General features: G+C 40.9%; 1 protein-coding gene across 1 annotated transcript in view; it reads left to right on the top strand.

The window, feature by feature from the left end:
* The window catches only part of LOC109474630, a 44,743-nt gene that overhangs the window by 25,852 nt on the left and 3,693 nt on the right, over window positions 1–15,198 (top strand). Inside the window, 32 exon segments of the mRNA XM_019774979.1 lie at window positions 11–61; window positions 318–491; window positions 595–747; window positions 1,040–1,165; window positions 1,464–1,610; window positions 2,027–2,172; window positions 2,682–2,873; window positions 3,254–3,415; window positions 3,736–3,875; window positions 3,991–4,192; window positions 4,517–4,673; window positions 4,943–5,043; window positions 5,437–5,590; window positions 5,847–6,024; window positions 6,159–6,322; window positions 6,671–6,804; window positions 7,130–7,253; window positions 7,550–7,849; window positions 8,330–8,556; window positions 8,894–9,083; window positions 9,427–9,531; window positions 9,878–10,018; window positions 10,379–10,513; window positions 11,222–11,341; window positions 11,552–11,692; window positions 11,849–11,983; window positions 12,202–12,324; window positions 12,666–12,788; window positions 13,368–13,493; window positions 13,670–13,804; window positions 14,112–14,231; window positions 14,668–14,808. Of these exon segments, the coding sequence (XP_019630538.1) occupies window positions 11–61; window positions 318–491; window positions 595–747; window positions 1,040–1,165; window positions 1,464–1,610; window positions 2,027–2,172; window positions 2,682–2,873; window positions 3,254–3,415; window positions 3,736–3,875; window positions 3,991–4,192; window positions 4,517–4,673; window positions 4,943–5,043; window positions 5,437–5,590; window positions 5,847–6,024; window positions 6,159–6,322; window positions 6,671–6,804; window positions 7,130–7,253; window positions 7,550–7,849; window positions 8,330–8,556; window positions 8,894–9,083; window positions 9,427–9,531; window positions 9,878–10,018; window positions 10,379–10,513; window positions 11,222–11,341; window positions 11,552–11,692; window positions 11,849–11,983; window positions 12,202–12,324; window positions 12,666–12,788; window positions 13,368–13,493; window positions 13,670–13,804; window positions 14,112–14,231; window positions 14,668–14,808 (4,767 nt within the window).

Here is a 15,198-nt window from a genome sequence, read left to right on the forward strand (position 1 = left end):
CTTTTCTCAGCTGTAATTGAGACAACAACAGCAATTCAACCAACAGTAACTGGTACAGTAGGTAAGACAATTTATTGCCAGTATCAGCAAGGGATTTATAAAATGATTAAAGGATACAACATTGCTCGTGATACATTATCATAACTTTTTTCTAATTAGTAGGACTATTACATTGAATTTCATAGACTTCAAAAGCAAGGATTTGAAGTGAGTGGGAAGAGATTGGGCATCAGTTGATTGACAGGGTTGTGAAACAAAGCACTTTCCAGCTGTCTGAAATCTCATAATTCTTGTTTAATTCTAATCTGTCTGACCAGATGGAGGTTGGAGTGAGTGGACTGACTGGTCCAACTGTTCCGCTAGCTGTGGATTAGGCACCCAGGAGAGAACACGGCAGTGTGACAGCCCCCCTCCCCAAAATGGCGGCCGGAACTGTCAGGGACCAGACAGACAGGAGAGGCCATGTTTTAGTGGACAATGTCCCCCTGGATGTAAGGCAACATGATTTCTTCTTTGATCATGTCAACTCATAGGTTGTACCTGTTGTAGGAGCAGAGCCTGGTTCTTAATACCCCTTTTTGTATGTCCCTACAGTTATAGACTGGTGCAGTAGTGCTGAGGACAGGTGTGGCCAGTTGAACCATGGAGGAGTTTGTACACTAATAGGGTCGGGGTACCAGTGTTCATGTCAGGATGGCTGGGAGGAGGTCAGGTCAACGGATCGTACCATGTTCCTAAGATGCGAAGGTGAGAAACACACTTCTTAAAAGTAAAGTGATTATATGAAGACCATGAGAGCTTAGTAACTTGAAGGTAGTCTGGATTAAGCTGAAACTCAAATCAAGAAGGAAAGTTATGGATTTACTTTTGTAAGTACGGCTGAATGTGCTTAACTTTTTGTGTGCCCTGTCCTTAGTGCTGAAATGTGAATCGTTTGTCAATGAAGGTTAGGCATCCAGTTCAGGACTCAAAGCACCATGCGCAGGTTAGTGCAGGTAAAATTAGACTGTTTTGAAATTTTCCACTGTCTGTTTCACAGATATTGATGAGTGTACTACAGGACAGCATGACTGTAACACCACCTTCTCCCAGTGTGTCAATAACCTGGGGAACTACAGCTGTGACTGCCTGCCTGGGTACACACTAGTGGATGGAAAATGTGAAGGTTTGTGTCAAGTAGATACTTTCTAGAAAAGCAAATTCACCAAAAGCACCACAACTTATATTTCTATATATCAAAACAGTAGACATTATCTCAGCCTTTCTCTTATAAATGTAAGTAGTATCTTATTGATCTAACTTTTAAGTTAAAAGTATTGACTCCATTAACAACCTTTCCAGCTGGAGGGACCACCCTCACATTCAAAATATAAATAAATAAACAACCTAGCTATTGCTGCTACAGCCTCAAAAAGGCTCTACCTATACTTATAGCCATTAACTCTATACTTCTTCTATATCAGATATAAATGAATGCACGACCAGTGGACCCCGTCGGTGTGACCATAATGCTGACTGTATCAACCTGCATGGGAGTTACACATGTATGTGTAAAGATGACTACATCAGTAGGGTACAGGAGGGCACTGGCTTCCCTGGACAGTGTAAAGGTAAGTATTGCATCTATATTATGGTTGGGGAATTGCATCTATATTATGCACTAAGGTGGCAAGGTTATCTTGTGGTTAGGATTGTCAACTCAGAATCTGAAGGTTCTGGGTTCGAATCCCTGGCATGCTCCATTGTTGTGCCCTTGAAAAAAGCAAATTACACCTATTTCCTCACTCAACATAGGTGAAAATGTGTACCTAGCTTCAGTTTGGCACATCTTCTCAGATTGAATGTAAAGCTGGTGGAGAACCATGCCTTGAGTATGTTAAAGATGCTACTGCACTTTCCAAAAAGAGTAGGGGTCCTTCCCGGTGTGAGTGGTACCCACTTTACAAACATGGTTTTGTGTTATGCCTAAAGGCAGTTTACTAGTTATGCAAAACTAACAAACAATTTTTTTTTACTTTCTTTGTAGAAAAACGACTGTTCCCATATGGAGAAGCAGAGGGAGATTTGTTACTGTACAATGACTCAGCAGCTACAGGAGAAATGGTTTCACCCATCATAGGGGTGCCACATGGCATTCCACTCAGGGGAGGGAAACTTTGCAACTCTGTCTATGTAAGTCTCTGTCTATGTAAGAACTTCAAGTGTTCTTTAGAGATAATCTATTTCAGTTGCACCTTCAGCTAACACTTCAGCAGATTATACTGTGCCTGTGCAAAACCTGTAATGTATTGTGCATAGCACTTCAGCAGAACGTCTTTAGCAGAACTGTTTAGGGTTTAATTGACATGTAATTAAGGATGACATTCCTGTCTATAATTTTTAAATATTGTGTCAGAAAAGATAATCGTCTGCAATGAGCAGAATTTGGATGTAATGTTAACCATCCAACAAAAGCCATGAAAAAATCCACACAGCAGGTTTTGTGCAGCCACAGTACATTCTGGCAACATGCTACTTCAACTTAAATTTCAGCTTAGCACAGGCTGTATAATTGTATATCCAATGAAGTTAAATGACTGACTTTTTTATTTGTCGCTTACCATGTACATGTATTATGACTTTGAGTTGTTGTGTAAAATCTCCAAACTTTCATCTTTACAATCTTTAAACCTTTACCCCAGGTGACCGAGAACGGAGTCCTGGCCTTGAATGACAGAATAAGAGAACACGAGACAGGAGACAAGGAGACCTACAGGAACCCAGAGCCGCTCAACGACATCTTCGAGTCCAACAGAACTGAGACCTGCGCAGTTCTGGCAGCGTTCTGGGCTAACAACAGGTTCACTGGCCTGGAGCCTGGGAGAAATCCTAGGGTAGGGAGACTGTTGTATCTAGAACAAAGCTTTGTCCAGAAAACAATTCTTGAACAGGCACAGCCCTGGTTAGTCCACATGTATCCAGAACAATGCCTGAGGCACATCTACATTCTTGGATAATAGGAGACTACCCAGAAGCATGCCTGATGCTAACCCTAATCCATTCAGGCAGAACTAGATAGGCATGGTTTTGAAAAAGATAGAGATGTTCTACATTTAGTAGGTAGCAAATGGTTCTGGATTGGAAAGCCCTTAGTGGTATGCCCTTGGGTAAGCTATTTTACACTTCCCACAAGATTGACATACCGGTAGAATAATAACTTGTCAATTTTACATCTTTTCATGGCCATTTATGAATGATGTGAATCTTTTTCCAGGTGTGGTACCATGCATACTCCCATGGGAATGAGCGAATGTATGACTTAGTGGACCGTGCCATACTCAGTAACTTCACCACCCTGCCCAACTATCGCTCAGAGTTCATTCTAGTGGCCACCTGGCAGGACATGGCACCTCCATGGAGAGCAGATGCCTCACAGGTAAACAAAAATCAAATTTATACTCATTTGCATACTCGGGACAATTAAAATGGACTCAAGGTCCCAAATATGCAAATGAGGTTGGTGCTGTCCTTAGTGCTGAAATGCGTATCTTTTCACAGATTTCAGCTTTGTCATTATATAAGAATTTTTAAACCTTTCAGTGCCATGCCAGCTGTTCCTATCTTTCTGATGACTTTTGATTTTCTTCCAATCAGCCACCTACATTGTTCTTATGACAAGTTTTGATCATCAATTTCCAGTATTCAAAGAAGGTACAGACATTTACTCTGGAGCTTCACATTGTTTCTTCCACACAGTTCAACACATTCCAGGCAGTTCTGGCCACAGACCACCAGCACACCTTTGTCCTGTACCGTTATGAAGATGCTGAGATGACCTGGCTACCTGTATATGATGAAGAACATGTCCAACATCATAGATATCCAGCAAGGATTGGGTAAGTCAGTTTACATTTTTATCTTCACATGAAGATAAAAATCATGAAACTACGTCCTCTCCAAGATAAATGAATGAGTAACATTCTTTTTGTTTGTTTGTTAATTCGTTTACAGATATGTGATCCGGCTGCCGTTGTACGACGTAGAAGATTTGAACTCCGGAGAATGGTCCAGACATGCAGAAGAAGCGAATGCGTACAGAATGGAGAGGAAAGTCAGTGACACTACAGGCAGACTGGGCAGGGTCATCTACCAACTAGACAATAACGACAACAGCTATGTCAACCCACGAAGGGCTTGTCAGGACTGGTATGAGGTATGTGACTTGAAGATCATTGTTGCAGGCATTCAGTAGTTGATTACTCTTATCTTTAAGTGATGAGCATTCTTATCTAGCTAGGTAAGCCCAGGCAATGCAAATAAAAGCTTGTGCAATACGGTAAAACATGGGCTTAATATCCTGACCTATTGCAACCGTTTCTGGTAGCATGCATTTATTAAGTGAATAACTGCGGGATTCAAACTCCATGGCCTTATCATCCAGAAACAGGGTCACTAACCACTGGTCACTAGCCACCAGACTATACAGGCTATTGTAGCATTAAATTTTCAGTTGTAATATCTGTTTTTGTCTCCACAGCTTGAGCCAGATCCGCAGAGTTTTGCAGCAGAGGTGATTGGCACATGTCCAGGCTGGGGAGGGCAGGCTAGGGACGAGAGGGGACGTTGGGAGAAGATCACATCTGATCAGGATACGTCCTCTCAGTGTTATCAGAAGATCTTTCCTCTGAGATCAGGTTGGCAGCTGTCAAAAATTATTCATGACAGCAATATATCTGAACAAAAAGTCAACTTAATATTCATTTGCATATTTGGGACAAGCCAAATGGTCTAAAGGTCCCGAATATGCAAATAAAGTTGGTGCTTTCCTTAGTGCTGAAATGTGTATCTTTTCACAGATTCCAGCTTTGTCATCATGTAGCATATGTCACTTTCTAATGTAGTTCCCGTAACACAATTTAACTTTATTGTTGAAATAATGTGTAATGCTCTATTTTTACCCAAGGTGGTAACCAGGAATGTTGCTATGGAGACAAGAACCAGTTGATTGACACCCTGAACAGGGTTCATCGGGGTACGACAGGCTTCCTGCACAGGTATCCCAAGGTGAGAGGAAAGATCGGATTTATGTAGAATTACATATTAAGTTAAAGTATTGGTTTGTATTTAAATTTATCTGATATGTAGTACATGTACCCTTTAATAACCTCAGGATATGGTTTAATTTTTATTTATTGTCCAAACAGTACCCGTGCAGTCGCAGCCTTTATACGGCTGAATTGATGCAGGGTATCACATAATAATCAATACAAATCACAATTACAACAATCAAATAATACACATGATACACATTGTGGAGTTATTGTTTTGAGTGTGGGTGTGTGTTGTGTTGGTGTGTGTATGTTTGCCTTCAATTGCAATTATAGAAGTATAGGAAGTCTAAAAGTGGGACACTTCTCCCCCTTAACAAGGAAATTGTTCTTAATATGAAACTATCAGGGAAACGCCAACGACCAGACAACCAATCACTACAAGTTTGACATCCTGCCGCGTAAGTGGTGCTGTGAGGAGTCGGGTTCGGATGAGTACTGCAAACGGTACGCAGAAAAACGGCCCATTGGCACATCTGCTCGGTACAGGGCAGTCAGGATCGGTAAGGATTTTTCTTGACCATTAATTGAAATGAATGGTTAGACAGTATATTATGATAAATTAATTACACAATTGTACATTAAGGACTATATTATGTGAACTTCAAGGTATTGGATAAGAGGCAACATCAAGTAGTGAATGGACAGCTGGCCAAACCTTATTTATAGTTTTTTAATGAATCTACAATTTGTTGAACTGAATCAAAATGTCTTTTCCCTTTATCAAAATGCCATTTCCATTCGTTCATTCACTCACAGCCAATGCCTTTGGTGACCCCCACTTCACCACCCTGGATGGTCGGAGCTTCACGTTTAATGGCTATGGAGAATACGTCCTACTGATGTCCACCAGTGATGCTCCTCATGACTTCATGCTGCAGGCACGCACGGCTGTGGCCACATCTCAAGGAGCTCAAGTACAAGCTACTGTCTTCAGGTAACAAGGGAACCATGGTTTTACACATTTACCTAAAAACATGGGATTGGGGGGTGTATACGGGACTACGGGTATATATGGGACTACGAATCAGTCAATAAACCAAACCTTGGTTCATCTTTAAACCCTTACAGTGCAGTAGCTGTAAAGCAGCCGACCAATGACGTCCAAGTCTACCTGTCCGGAGATGACACAGTCCGAGTCAAGGTGGACAATACAGATGTCACCCTGACATCCATCGCAGACAACTCCTACAACCAGGGGATCTTCCCAGACGGGAGACTTTTTGCTGTCTATGGTGAGTTAGAAGTCTTTACGGTTACTCTGACTATACTGTAAATGTACTATTGAACTTGAAAATCTGGATATAGCACCTCCATGGAGAGCAGATGCCTCACAGATAAACAAAAATCAAATTTATGCTCATTTGCATATTTGGGACAAACAAAATGGTTTCTAGGTCCCGAATATGCAAATAAGATTGGTGCTGTCCTTAGTGCTGAAATGTGTATCTTTTCACAGAATCCAGCTTTGCCATCAATTTTGTTCAATTTAGGTTGCTTTATTTTACAGTCTTTCCCCCTGGTGCTGAACTGCCTTCTATGAGTTTATTCAAAGCAGCAAAATATTCTACTCTTTGTTCCAGATGACACAGACCCTACCATGATAACAGGAGTGCTGGTGACCTACAGCTCTGGTATATCTGTCCGTGTTACAGCAGTCAACGGGCTCCTGGACTTTGTCGTTGGGATGGTCGCTGAGATGGAAGGAAAACTCACAGTCAGTGGTTATAGTTTCCATCATGTTAAATATGTCTACTAGTTGAGCATTGTTTTGCGTCAGATAAAAACCATATCTGGGGCCAGGATATGAGAAAGGTTTACTGTAACAGTTATTAGTATTTTGCATTTAACATAGAACAACACAAACATCAATAGTGATATTCTTAGATACATGTAAGTTCATAGTTTAATACTATGAAAATTTTTACCATTACTGCATACTAAGATTATCCAGTGAATTATGTCATCTTCAAGCCGTTTTACTGTTCCTGCCACAGACTCTAGTGTCTTTTCAATTTTCTTTTCCACATTTTCCATACCAGGGGCTGCAGGGTAATTCTAATGGTAACCCTGGTGATGACTTCATTAAACCAGATGGGAGTGCAATCACCACGGCCACACCTAGCAACCCTTCAGAACGAGAGCTGTTTGCATACGGCAAGACATGTAAGCTGTCTTATTATTCACTTGGTGAAACTTGTCCAATATTAAGTTAATTTCATAGCTAACAATATTTTTATGTGCTAGCATTTATACATTTTTGAAATGACAGTCATTTCTATCAACGATTATTTTGGAATCAATTAATACTTAAAAAGCAAAGTGAATTTTCAACTGTCTTGTGAACGTAGCATGATCTGAAGTCCATAAAATTGGAAACTGCCACTGATCTGGGACATATTATTCAACTGCTCCTTAGATTTCATGTCCTGCATTTCTAATTTCCCCCTTTTGCCCTGCAGGGTCCTTGAAGAATGTAGCCCAGCATCTTAACGAAGATCTCAACACCTTCTCCCTCTTCTCATCATATCCCTCCGACTCAAACAACAATTCTCCAGACAGCTACGGGGATGAAAACTTTGTCCCTATGTTCTTTGACGATGGACAGATCTTTACTGATGAGACCCTGAGAGAAGAAGCAGAGGCGACATGTGGTGATGGTACAGCATGCCTGTATGACATCGCAGTTACGGGAAATCTGGCTGTCGGAAACAACACTTTACTATCAGACAACACCTTCCAAACTGCTATGGGAGTTCTCAGTAAGTTTTCTTGATTTCTGCAAGGGTAATAGACTGATTGTACTGTACTGTAAATATGTTTAATGTGTTGGTTTTATTTTGAGGTAGAAGGGAAACAGACTTAACACTGCAGTTTAAAAAAAAGTACTTTTAAAAGACCTTAAGAATGAGTAATATCTTGCAATTCCATGTAATCACAACAATTATTCGTGGTTTGCTTCTAGTTTTTAAGTCTTTTTGAATCAGATTCAGGTAAAAAAAATCATCACCAACTTCTCCCAAAATAGTTTCATAAGGTTGGTCTCTGAGTCAGTTTCCTACGATATTGGAGTACTGCTTCTCACCACCTACATATACATAGGCCACATGTAGTGGCAAGAAGCGTACTCCAATCATAAGCTCTGTGGAAGATACCTGACAGGCATCAAAACATAAGCAGGTGAGACACTTACCTGGTTGTCTACAATCAGAAAACTCCAATATCATCAACTTCTCTCCTAGATAACAAAGCCCCAGTGCTGGTGGTGCCCAGCGAGATCCGTGCTGAAGCTCACACAACCTACACGCTGGCTATAAGCGCTATTGACGAGGGGTCAGAGGTCAAACTGAGCCTGGAAGAAGGCAGCGTGGGAAGCCTGGTGAAGACTGGACCCAAAACTGCCACATTCATGTGGACCCCGCAACACATAGACACAGTCTTCATTGAGTTTGTGGCAGAGGATGAACAGGTGAGATTTGAAATAGTTTTAATACTTTTGATTTCACATTGCATAATTGAGTAGATTGATAGCAATTGTGTTAATGTTTAAGCAACACCAAAATGATGTGATAAATAATGAATGATATGCACCTGCACCATACTGTAACAGTAACAGTTTATAGATGATATGTCTGTGTTTGTGTTTGTTTTTGCATATTATATATTATCTTTATAGGTATGAGGTTAGGCTGTATTTTTATTACACTGAAACAATCAGAGGGAGCAGTCAACATAACTGTCCAGTATGAGCTCATTTTGAACTTGAATGTTGACTGTATAAAATGTGTCAACTCCAATCCAAACAGGGTGCTCGTACAGAGTTTATCCCAGAGGTGACGGTTTGTGACTGTCACAACAACGGGACCTGTGACTACAACAACACCATAGAGAGGGTGAACGGCTTTGCTGCAGCGGTGTGCCAGTGTCTGCCCGGCTTCGGGGGCGATCACTGTGACATTGACATAGACGCTTGCGAGGGAAATCCATGTTTTCCAGGTGAGTACACAACCTCTGACAGCTTTGTAATTCATCTTACTATCAGGTCAGGCCTACTGAAAAAAAATTGTGTGTTTCCAGTTTCCCTAGCAAAACCTGATGACATAATGTCATCATCTAACTACAATTGTTTTAACAAGAGAGAAGAAGAATGCAACGTTACATGTAAGTTTATAGGAAAGCATATACCCCCAATGGGGTATGAATATGCAACAAACTTCGTTAGTCTCATTGATATGAAATGAAAGTCTGACACAAGTGACACGCATGCAAGCCCAGGGTAGCATTCGTGTACCACAAGTACAGAAGGTGTCTTGATGCTGTACTTGCTGTTATTTTTCAGGAGTTCAGTGTTACGATGCGGCTGCCCCCCTCCAGCCAGGTCAGAGGGCATACACCTGTGAACAGTGCCCAGATGGAACGGTGGGAAATGGAGAATCATGTGAAGGTATTTACAAACAAAATAACTCCCTGAGTTAGCTTTGTATTCTGAGTTATCCTGTACACCATATGTTGTCAGAGGGACTTCCATCAACTTAACTTGCCATGTGACTCGTCAACTGTAAGCTCCAGATTATGTACAGATCTCAAGACTGTCGTGCTGGCATGTAAAAAATGTTGTATTTGTATACTATTATATTAAAGATATTGGCAACTGGCAACTTAGGATCATAGCAACATCAACAGTCATGTAAAAGATTACCAGAGCCTGAAGTATGAACGACTATGTGCCTCAGTCATCTTAGACTGCAAAGAACTACCATCATTGATGATGAATGCTTTATTTCTTTCAGATATCAATGAGTGTTTGCTAGAGTCTAACGACCCAGGCTACCATACCTGTGTGAACGCTGACTGTGTGAACACACCGGGCAGCTTCAGCTGTGTCTGCCACCCAGGCTACCAGAGGGACGGAGACGGACACCACTGTGTCGGTGAGGACACCTTGTTGTTTATCTGTGAACTGCACTCTCAGCATACCTGAACATTGAAATTTCCCAGCTAAGCCAGGTGTGTGATTAACTGACTGTTCAAGGCCACACCAATTCATAAATTTCCTTGGGTGCCAGACAATTTAAAGTAATTTTCAAAATTAGAGAACTTCAGTTTGCCTGTATTCACTTCCAGAAACTGTATGTACTACTTTCTAGTAAGACTTCCCCCAGAAACTCAGTTGCTATGTTGATCTTCAAATCAGTTTTTTTAATAATCCTTAGCTTTGATCAATTTGCTTGAATGTTCGTTCCCATTTTTGAATATGCCTTTATTTGATGATTTTCTTCTGCCAACTTAAGATATCAATGAATGCCGGAACAAAGACCACAACCGTTGTGACTCCCACCATGGGATCTGTGTGAATAATGACGGAGGTTACAACTGTTCATGCCAGCCTGGACATACAACCAACGACAATGGAACCACCTGTACAGGTTAGACCATGTGCTAGTCTAACGGATTATGATATTTTAGTTCTGAGAGTAGGAAAAGGATAACCCAGTGTAGGTGGTTTGTGGTTAGGGTTATTGACTTAAGAATATATATGTTCAAGGTTCCAATCTGTAGTAGGACTGAAAGTTGTGTCCTTAAAAAAGGCAGTATACTTTATCTATTTAATCAGTCGATTCACAATACTTCATCATGAAAATGCGTACGTTTGACCCACCTGTTTGGGACATCCTCTTGCATAGAACACCTAACAATGTCTTGCCATTGCCAATATCAAAGCAATCACATGCCATTCCACATTTTTTGCCTCTACAGATATTAATGAGTGTATGGACAACAATGGGGGTTGTGAGCGGATATGTGTCAATGAGGACGGCAGCTTCAAGTGCCAGTGTGGCATCGCGTACTTCCTACGGCCGGATGGGCGTACTTGTCAAGGTACGAGTAATTCTGTTTCAATCTTTAAAGACAGGATTGATGCCTTTTTGTGTAATTATAATGGAATCAATAGATGCATAACAAAAAATGTTCATTACCTCAAGGGAAAGTTTCTTGGCATAACCCTGTCTTCAGCACCAAGGACAGTGCCAGCTTACAAAAAAGAACAAACCAACAATGGTTGTACACTCTTTTATATCCATTAGTTTGATCTGTTTTCTCATTGATTTTTGTTTCTTCTGTTTATTCTTCAGAGCTGGATGAGTGTTCAGCTGGAAACTCATGTGAACAGATCTGCACAGATCGTGTTGGGTTCTATGAGTGTGGCTGTACCGAACTCTTCACTCTGAACCAGGATGGGAGGACCTGCAGACGTAAGTCCATTCTTCTCATGTATTGTCTTCTCCATATGGAAATATGTGTATCAAAAACAAATTGGGCTCTTGAGAAGATTTGTTCTCTTAGTTCTCCTGTCACTGCGATACTCATGATACTAACTTTAAAAGATAAGATTGTGCTGGCACAATAATCTAGAGTGTAGAGTGCTCATTTTGCATTTGAGTTATTTTTCATCCTCCCCGCAGCCCTAGTGAACTGTTCCAGCCCCAGCCCGTGCCACCCCGGTCCTGTGGGGACATGTGCTGTGAACATCACCAACGGCAGCAGGGAGGAGGTCTGTGGGTGTGTCACAGGGTACGCCCTGCAGCCTGACAACTCATGCCAAGGTACTGGAACATGGCTGCTTTAGTTTTGTATTGTGAACTCTATACCATGCCCTAGACACAGTGAATTAACATTAACAACCCACTGCCCCTATGGCCTGAAAAAAGGCTAGGGGACTGTGTATACCCATCTTTTTTAACCATTCTTTCCTTTTTCAGATATTGATGAGTGTGCATTGGACATTGACCAGTGTGATGAGCATGGTGACTGTGTGAACACTGTTGGTGACTACAACTGTAGCTGTCACACTGGGTATCAGCTCACCAAGAACCATGGCAAACGCCACTGTGATGGTACGTGAATATTTGCATCTCTATCTGTATAGCAAGTATAACCAGCCTTCAGCATAACACACCAGCTTCTGTATTTGTACATTGGGTATAGCCACCCTTTGTAACACACTGAAGTTACATTTAAGGGCACACAGTTTTTTCACATGTTCTGCCGACGCGCTTGCTCTGTCAACTTTGGAACCAAAATGAACTGACATGTTATGGGCTCCCCCTTGCAGACGTGAATGAATGTGCAGTGGATGACGGAGGCTGCAGTGACATCTGTGAGAACACAGACGGCTCCTATAACTGTGCCTGCCCTGATGGCTACAACCTGGGAGGGGATGGCAGGACTTGTGAAGGTGGATGTTTTTTTGACACCAGGTCCTAATCCCATAGCATACTGATTAAAGTGTGAGGCAAAACTGCAATGTCCCTGATACCATACAATGTCTTGTTTCATATCAGAAGCTGGTTGGTTCTAGCTATCTATCAGTGATACAAAATAATAAAGGAACAAAATGTATATAAATTGAAAATGTGACATTTTTTAATGTATTATTTGTTCTTTTGAGTAATCTGAAACGTCAATATCATTTTCTACTAAAATGTAGTATATTTGAGTGAAGATATCACTTTTTGCAGTAAAAGGCTGTACTGTTACTGTTGTTCTTGTGCTCATAATTTTTCCCCATGTCCCCAGACCTGAATGAGTGTGTGTTAGGCACGGATGACTGCTCCACACAAGCCCAGTGTAACAACACTGTCGGCGGGTTCACCTGTCACTGCAGAGACGGGTTTGAAGGAGATGGGACAGCATGTGGGGGTAAGTGACTTCATTTCTATTAGCCTGACTAAATCACACTTCTAGCAGCTCTTCCACTGGTTAGGCCTCTAGAAGCTTGATGGCCAACACATCTAAGTCAGGAGAATTTGGAACATCTTTTCCTGTTGGTGTATGTATATGTGCTTACATGGACCAATTACTGTCAAACTGAGAATTGTCTGTTACATAGTGTTGGAGGCTGTGATGACTGGTTTCCATAGTAACAGAGAACCCTGAGCTCCTATTGGTAGTTCTGGGAATGGGAATGGTTCTCTTAAGTTACAGGTGTATGGCAATAATCTCTTTGGGAGGATACCCGATCAGCCCCTGACTGTGAGGTATTGTGTAACACAGTGGCTAACATATCTATATAGTAGAGGGGATTCATTCCTCAAGCTACCGACATCTTGCACACGCAGTCGTCCCTCAGTAAGACATCTGGAGTCGCATAGTTCCCGTTTAGAACTTTTATTCAGCCTGTCACACAGTGGCTAACATGTCTATGTTATCTGACAGATGGTTTGTGTGTCAGGTGGAATGCAGTGAAACAAATTGCTCAATCTTATGATCTGCCTACAGATATCGATGAGTGTGTGCGATCAGACATAGTGACCTGTCAGGTGGGCTGTAGTAACACCCTGGGTGGGTACATGTGCACCTGTGGGACTGGATTCTTCCTCACAAGTGACCAGGTGTCCTGTCAAGGTGAGAAAATATCCCAAGTTTCTTTCAGTGGACATTTTTTGACAAACCAAATCTAAGGAAAAAGATCTGTAGTTTGGGGGGAAAGTCATTTAGCAATTACATGACTAAAAAGAAATTTATGGTTAAGTTAAGCATTATTTTTATGGCTAATCACTGTGTCATGTTTTATTTTTCAGATCTGGATGAATGTGCCAGGAACACAGACAACTGCCAGCAGAGATGCACCAACACTGCAGGGTCCTTTGTGTGTGCCTGCGACCCGGGCTATGTACTACAGGCTGATAGGAGAACATGTCAACTACCTCCTACAAGTTAGTGAAATACAAATGTGTATACCTCTTATGCCATTCACATTCTTTGCAGTCGGAAACCTATTAGAGTTAAATTATAGTAATTTTAGATATCAAATACTGTATATGGCAAGTGCTCCAAGACTTCTGTTGTGTAATAAATTGTTTCCTCCAATACTAAATTACATGATTGTATATGACAATTCTTGATTCCAATGCAAATTTTACATTACAATTTAGGTACCTGACATATTCTCAGAAACTACACTAAATACTAATTCTAGCTGTTGTTCTCATTCTTTCTACCATCTCTAATTTCTGTGCACAGCTTCAACTGTTACTCCAACAGTCCAAACCTCCCCCAGTACAGACAGAGCCTCTACAGTAAATCCTACACAACCTGGTGTAACTACAGTCTTCATCTCACCTGCTATCACTCGCTCTACAGGTACAGGAGGGAGGTGTGTGTGTGTGTGTGTGTGTGTGTGTGTGTGTGTGGAGGGTGAGTGAATGAATGGAGTCAATGAATAAGTTAAAGAATGGGTATGTGATTTCTTACATGAGTGAGAGAGTGGGTGGTTGGTGGATGCTTGAGTGAGTAAATGTGTGAGTGAAAGTGAAGAAATGAATGGTTTCAAAATTGTGTAAAATAATGAATTAAATCATTAAGAATTAAATACTTAACACCTGTCCATTTCAAAAGGAGACATCATGTGCTGATTACAACAAAATTGGCAAAGTTAACAACTTTTAAAATATCTATCACCTTAAATGTTCAGTTGAAGGATGTCAGACCATTTAAATGTTCATATGTAGTAACCATTGTATTACATGAATATTATAATATTTTACACTTATCAATAATACAATCTTACACTTCACAGGTGTTCCACCAGTAGTTCTTCCTGAAGAGCCAGAGTGTGGCACAGACTGTCATGTCCAGGCACGACACCTAACAATAGGGAACAGGGAACAGTGTGTGTGTAACCCAGGGTGGACTGGCAATGGGACTTACTGTGAACTGGGTGAGAGACCTATGATTTAACCACCATTCTTTCACTAATGATTCAACAGGGATTTTTTATAAACCCACAATTGGCCCCCTCAAAAGATATAACAACGTTGATTTTGTTAATCCTTATTGTTTTTGATAAAACTTTGTGTAATTCAAAATTTTATATTCCTATTTTGCAGCTTTCTTAACAAAGGTTTTTTTTTACATCAATAAAGCTTCTCTCTCTCTCTCTCTCTCTCTCTCTCTCTCTCTTAAGTGCTACATCTGTGTGCATTGTTTTACATCTGAAGATAATACATTTATTTGGTCATACAGAATAATGTAGATAATTTAGATTCCCTTTGACATTAAAGCTATTTGTGAAATGTTGATCACATAAGACTAATAAAGGTAAGATAAA

This window comes from Branchiostoma belcheri, unplaced genomic scaffold (genome assembly GCF_001625305.1).
Source record: "Branchiostoma belcheri isolate BF01 breed outbred unplaced genomic scaffold, Haploidv18h27 scaffold31, whole genome shotgun sequence".
Classification (NCBI taxonomy): Eukaryota; Metazoa; Chordata; class Leptocardii; order Amphioxiformes; family Branchiostomatidae; genus Branchiostoma; species Branchiostoma belcheri.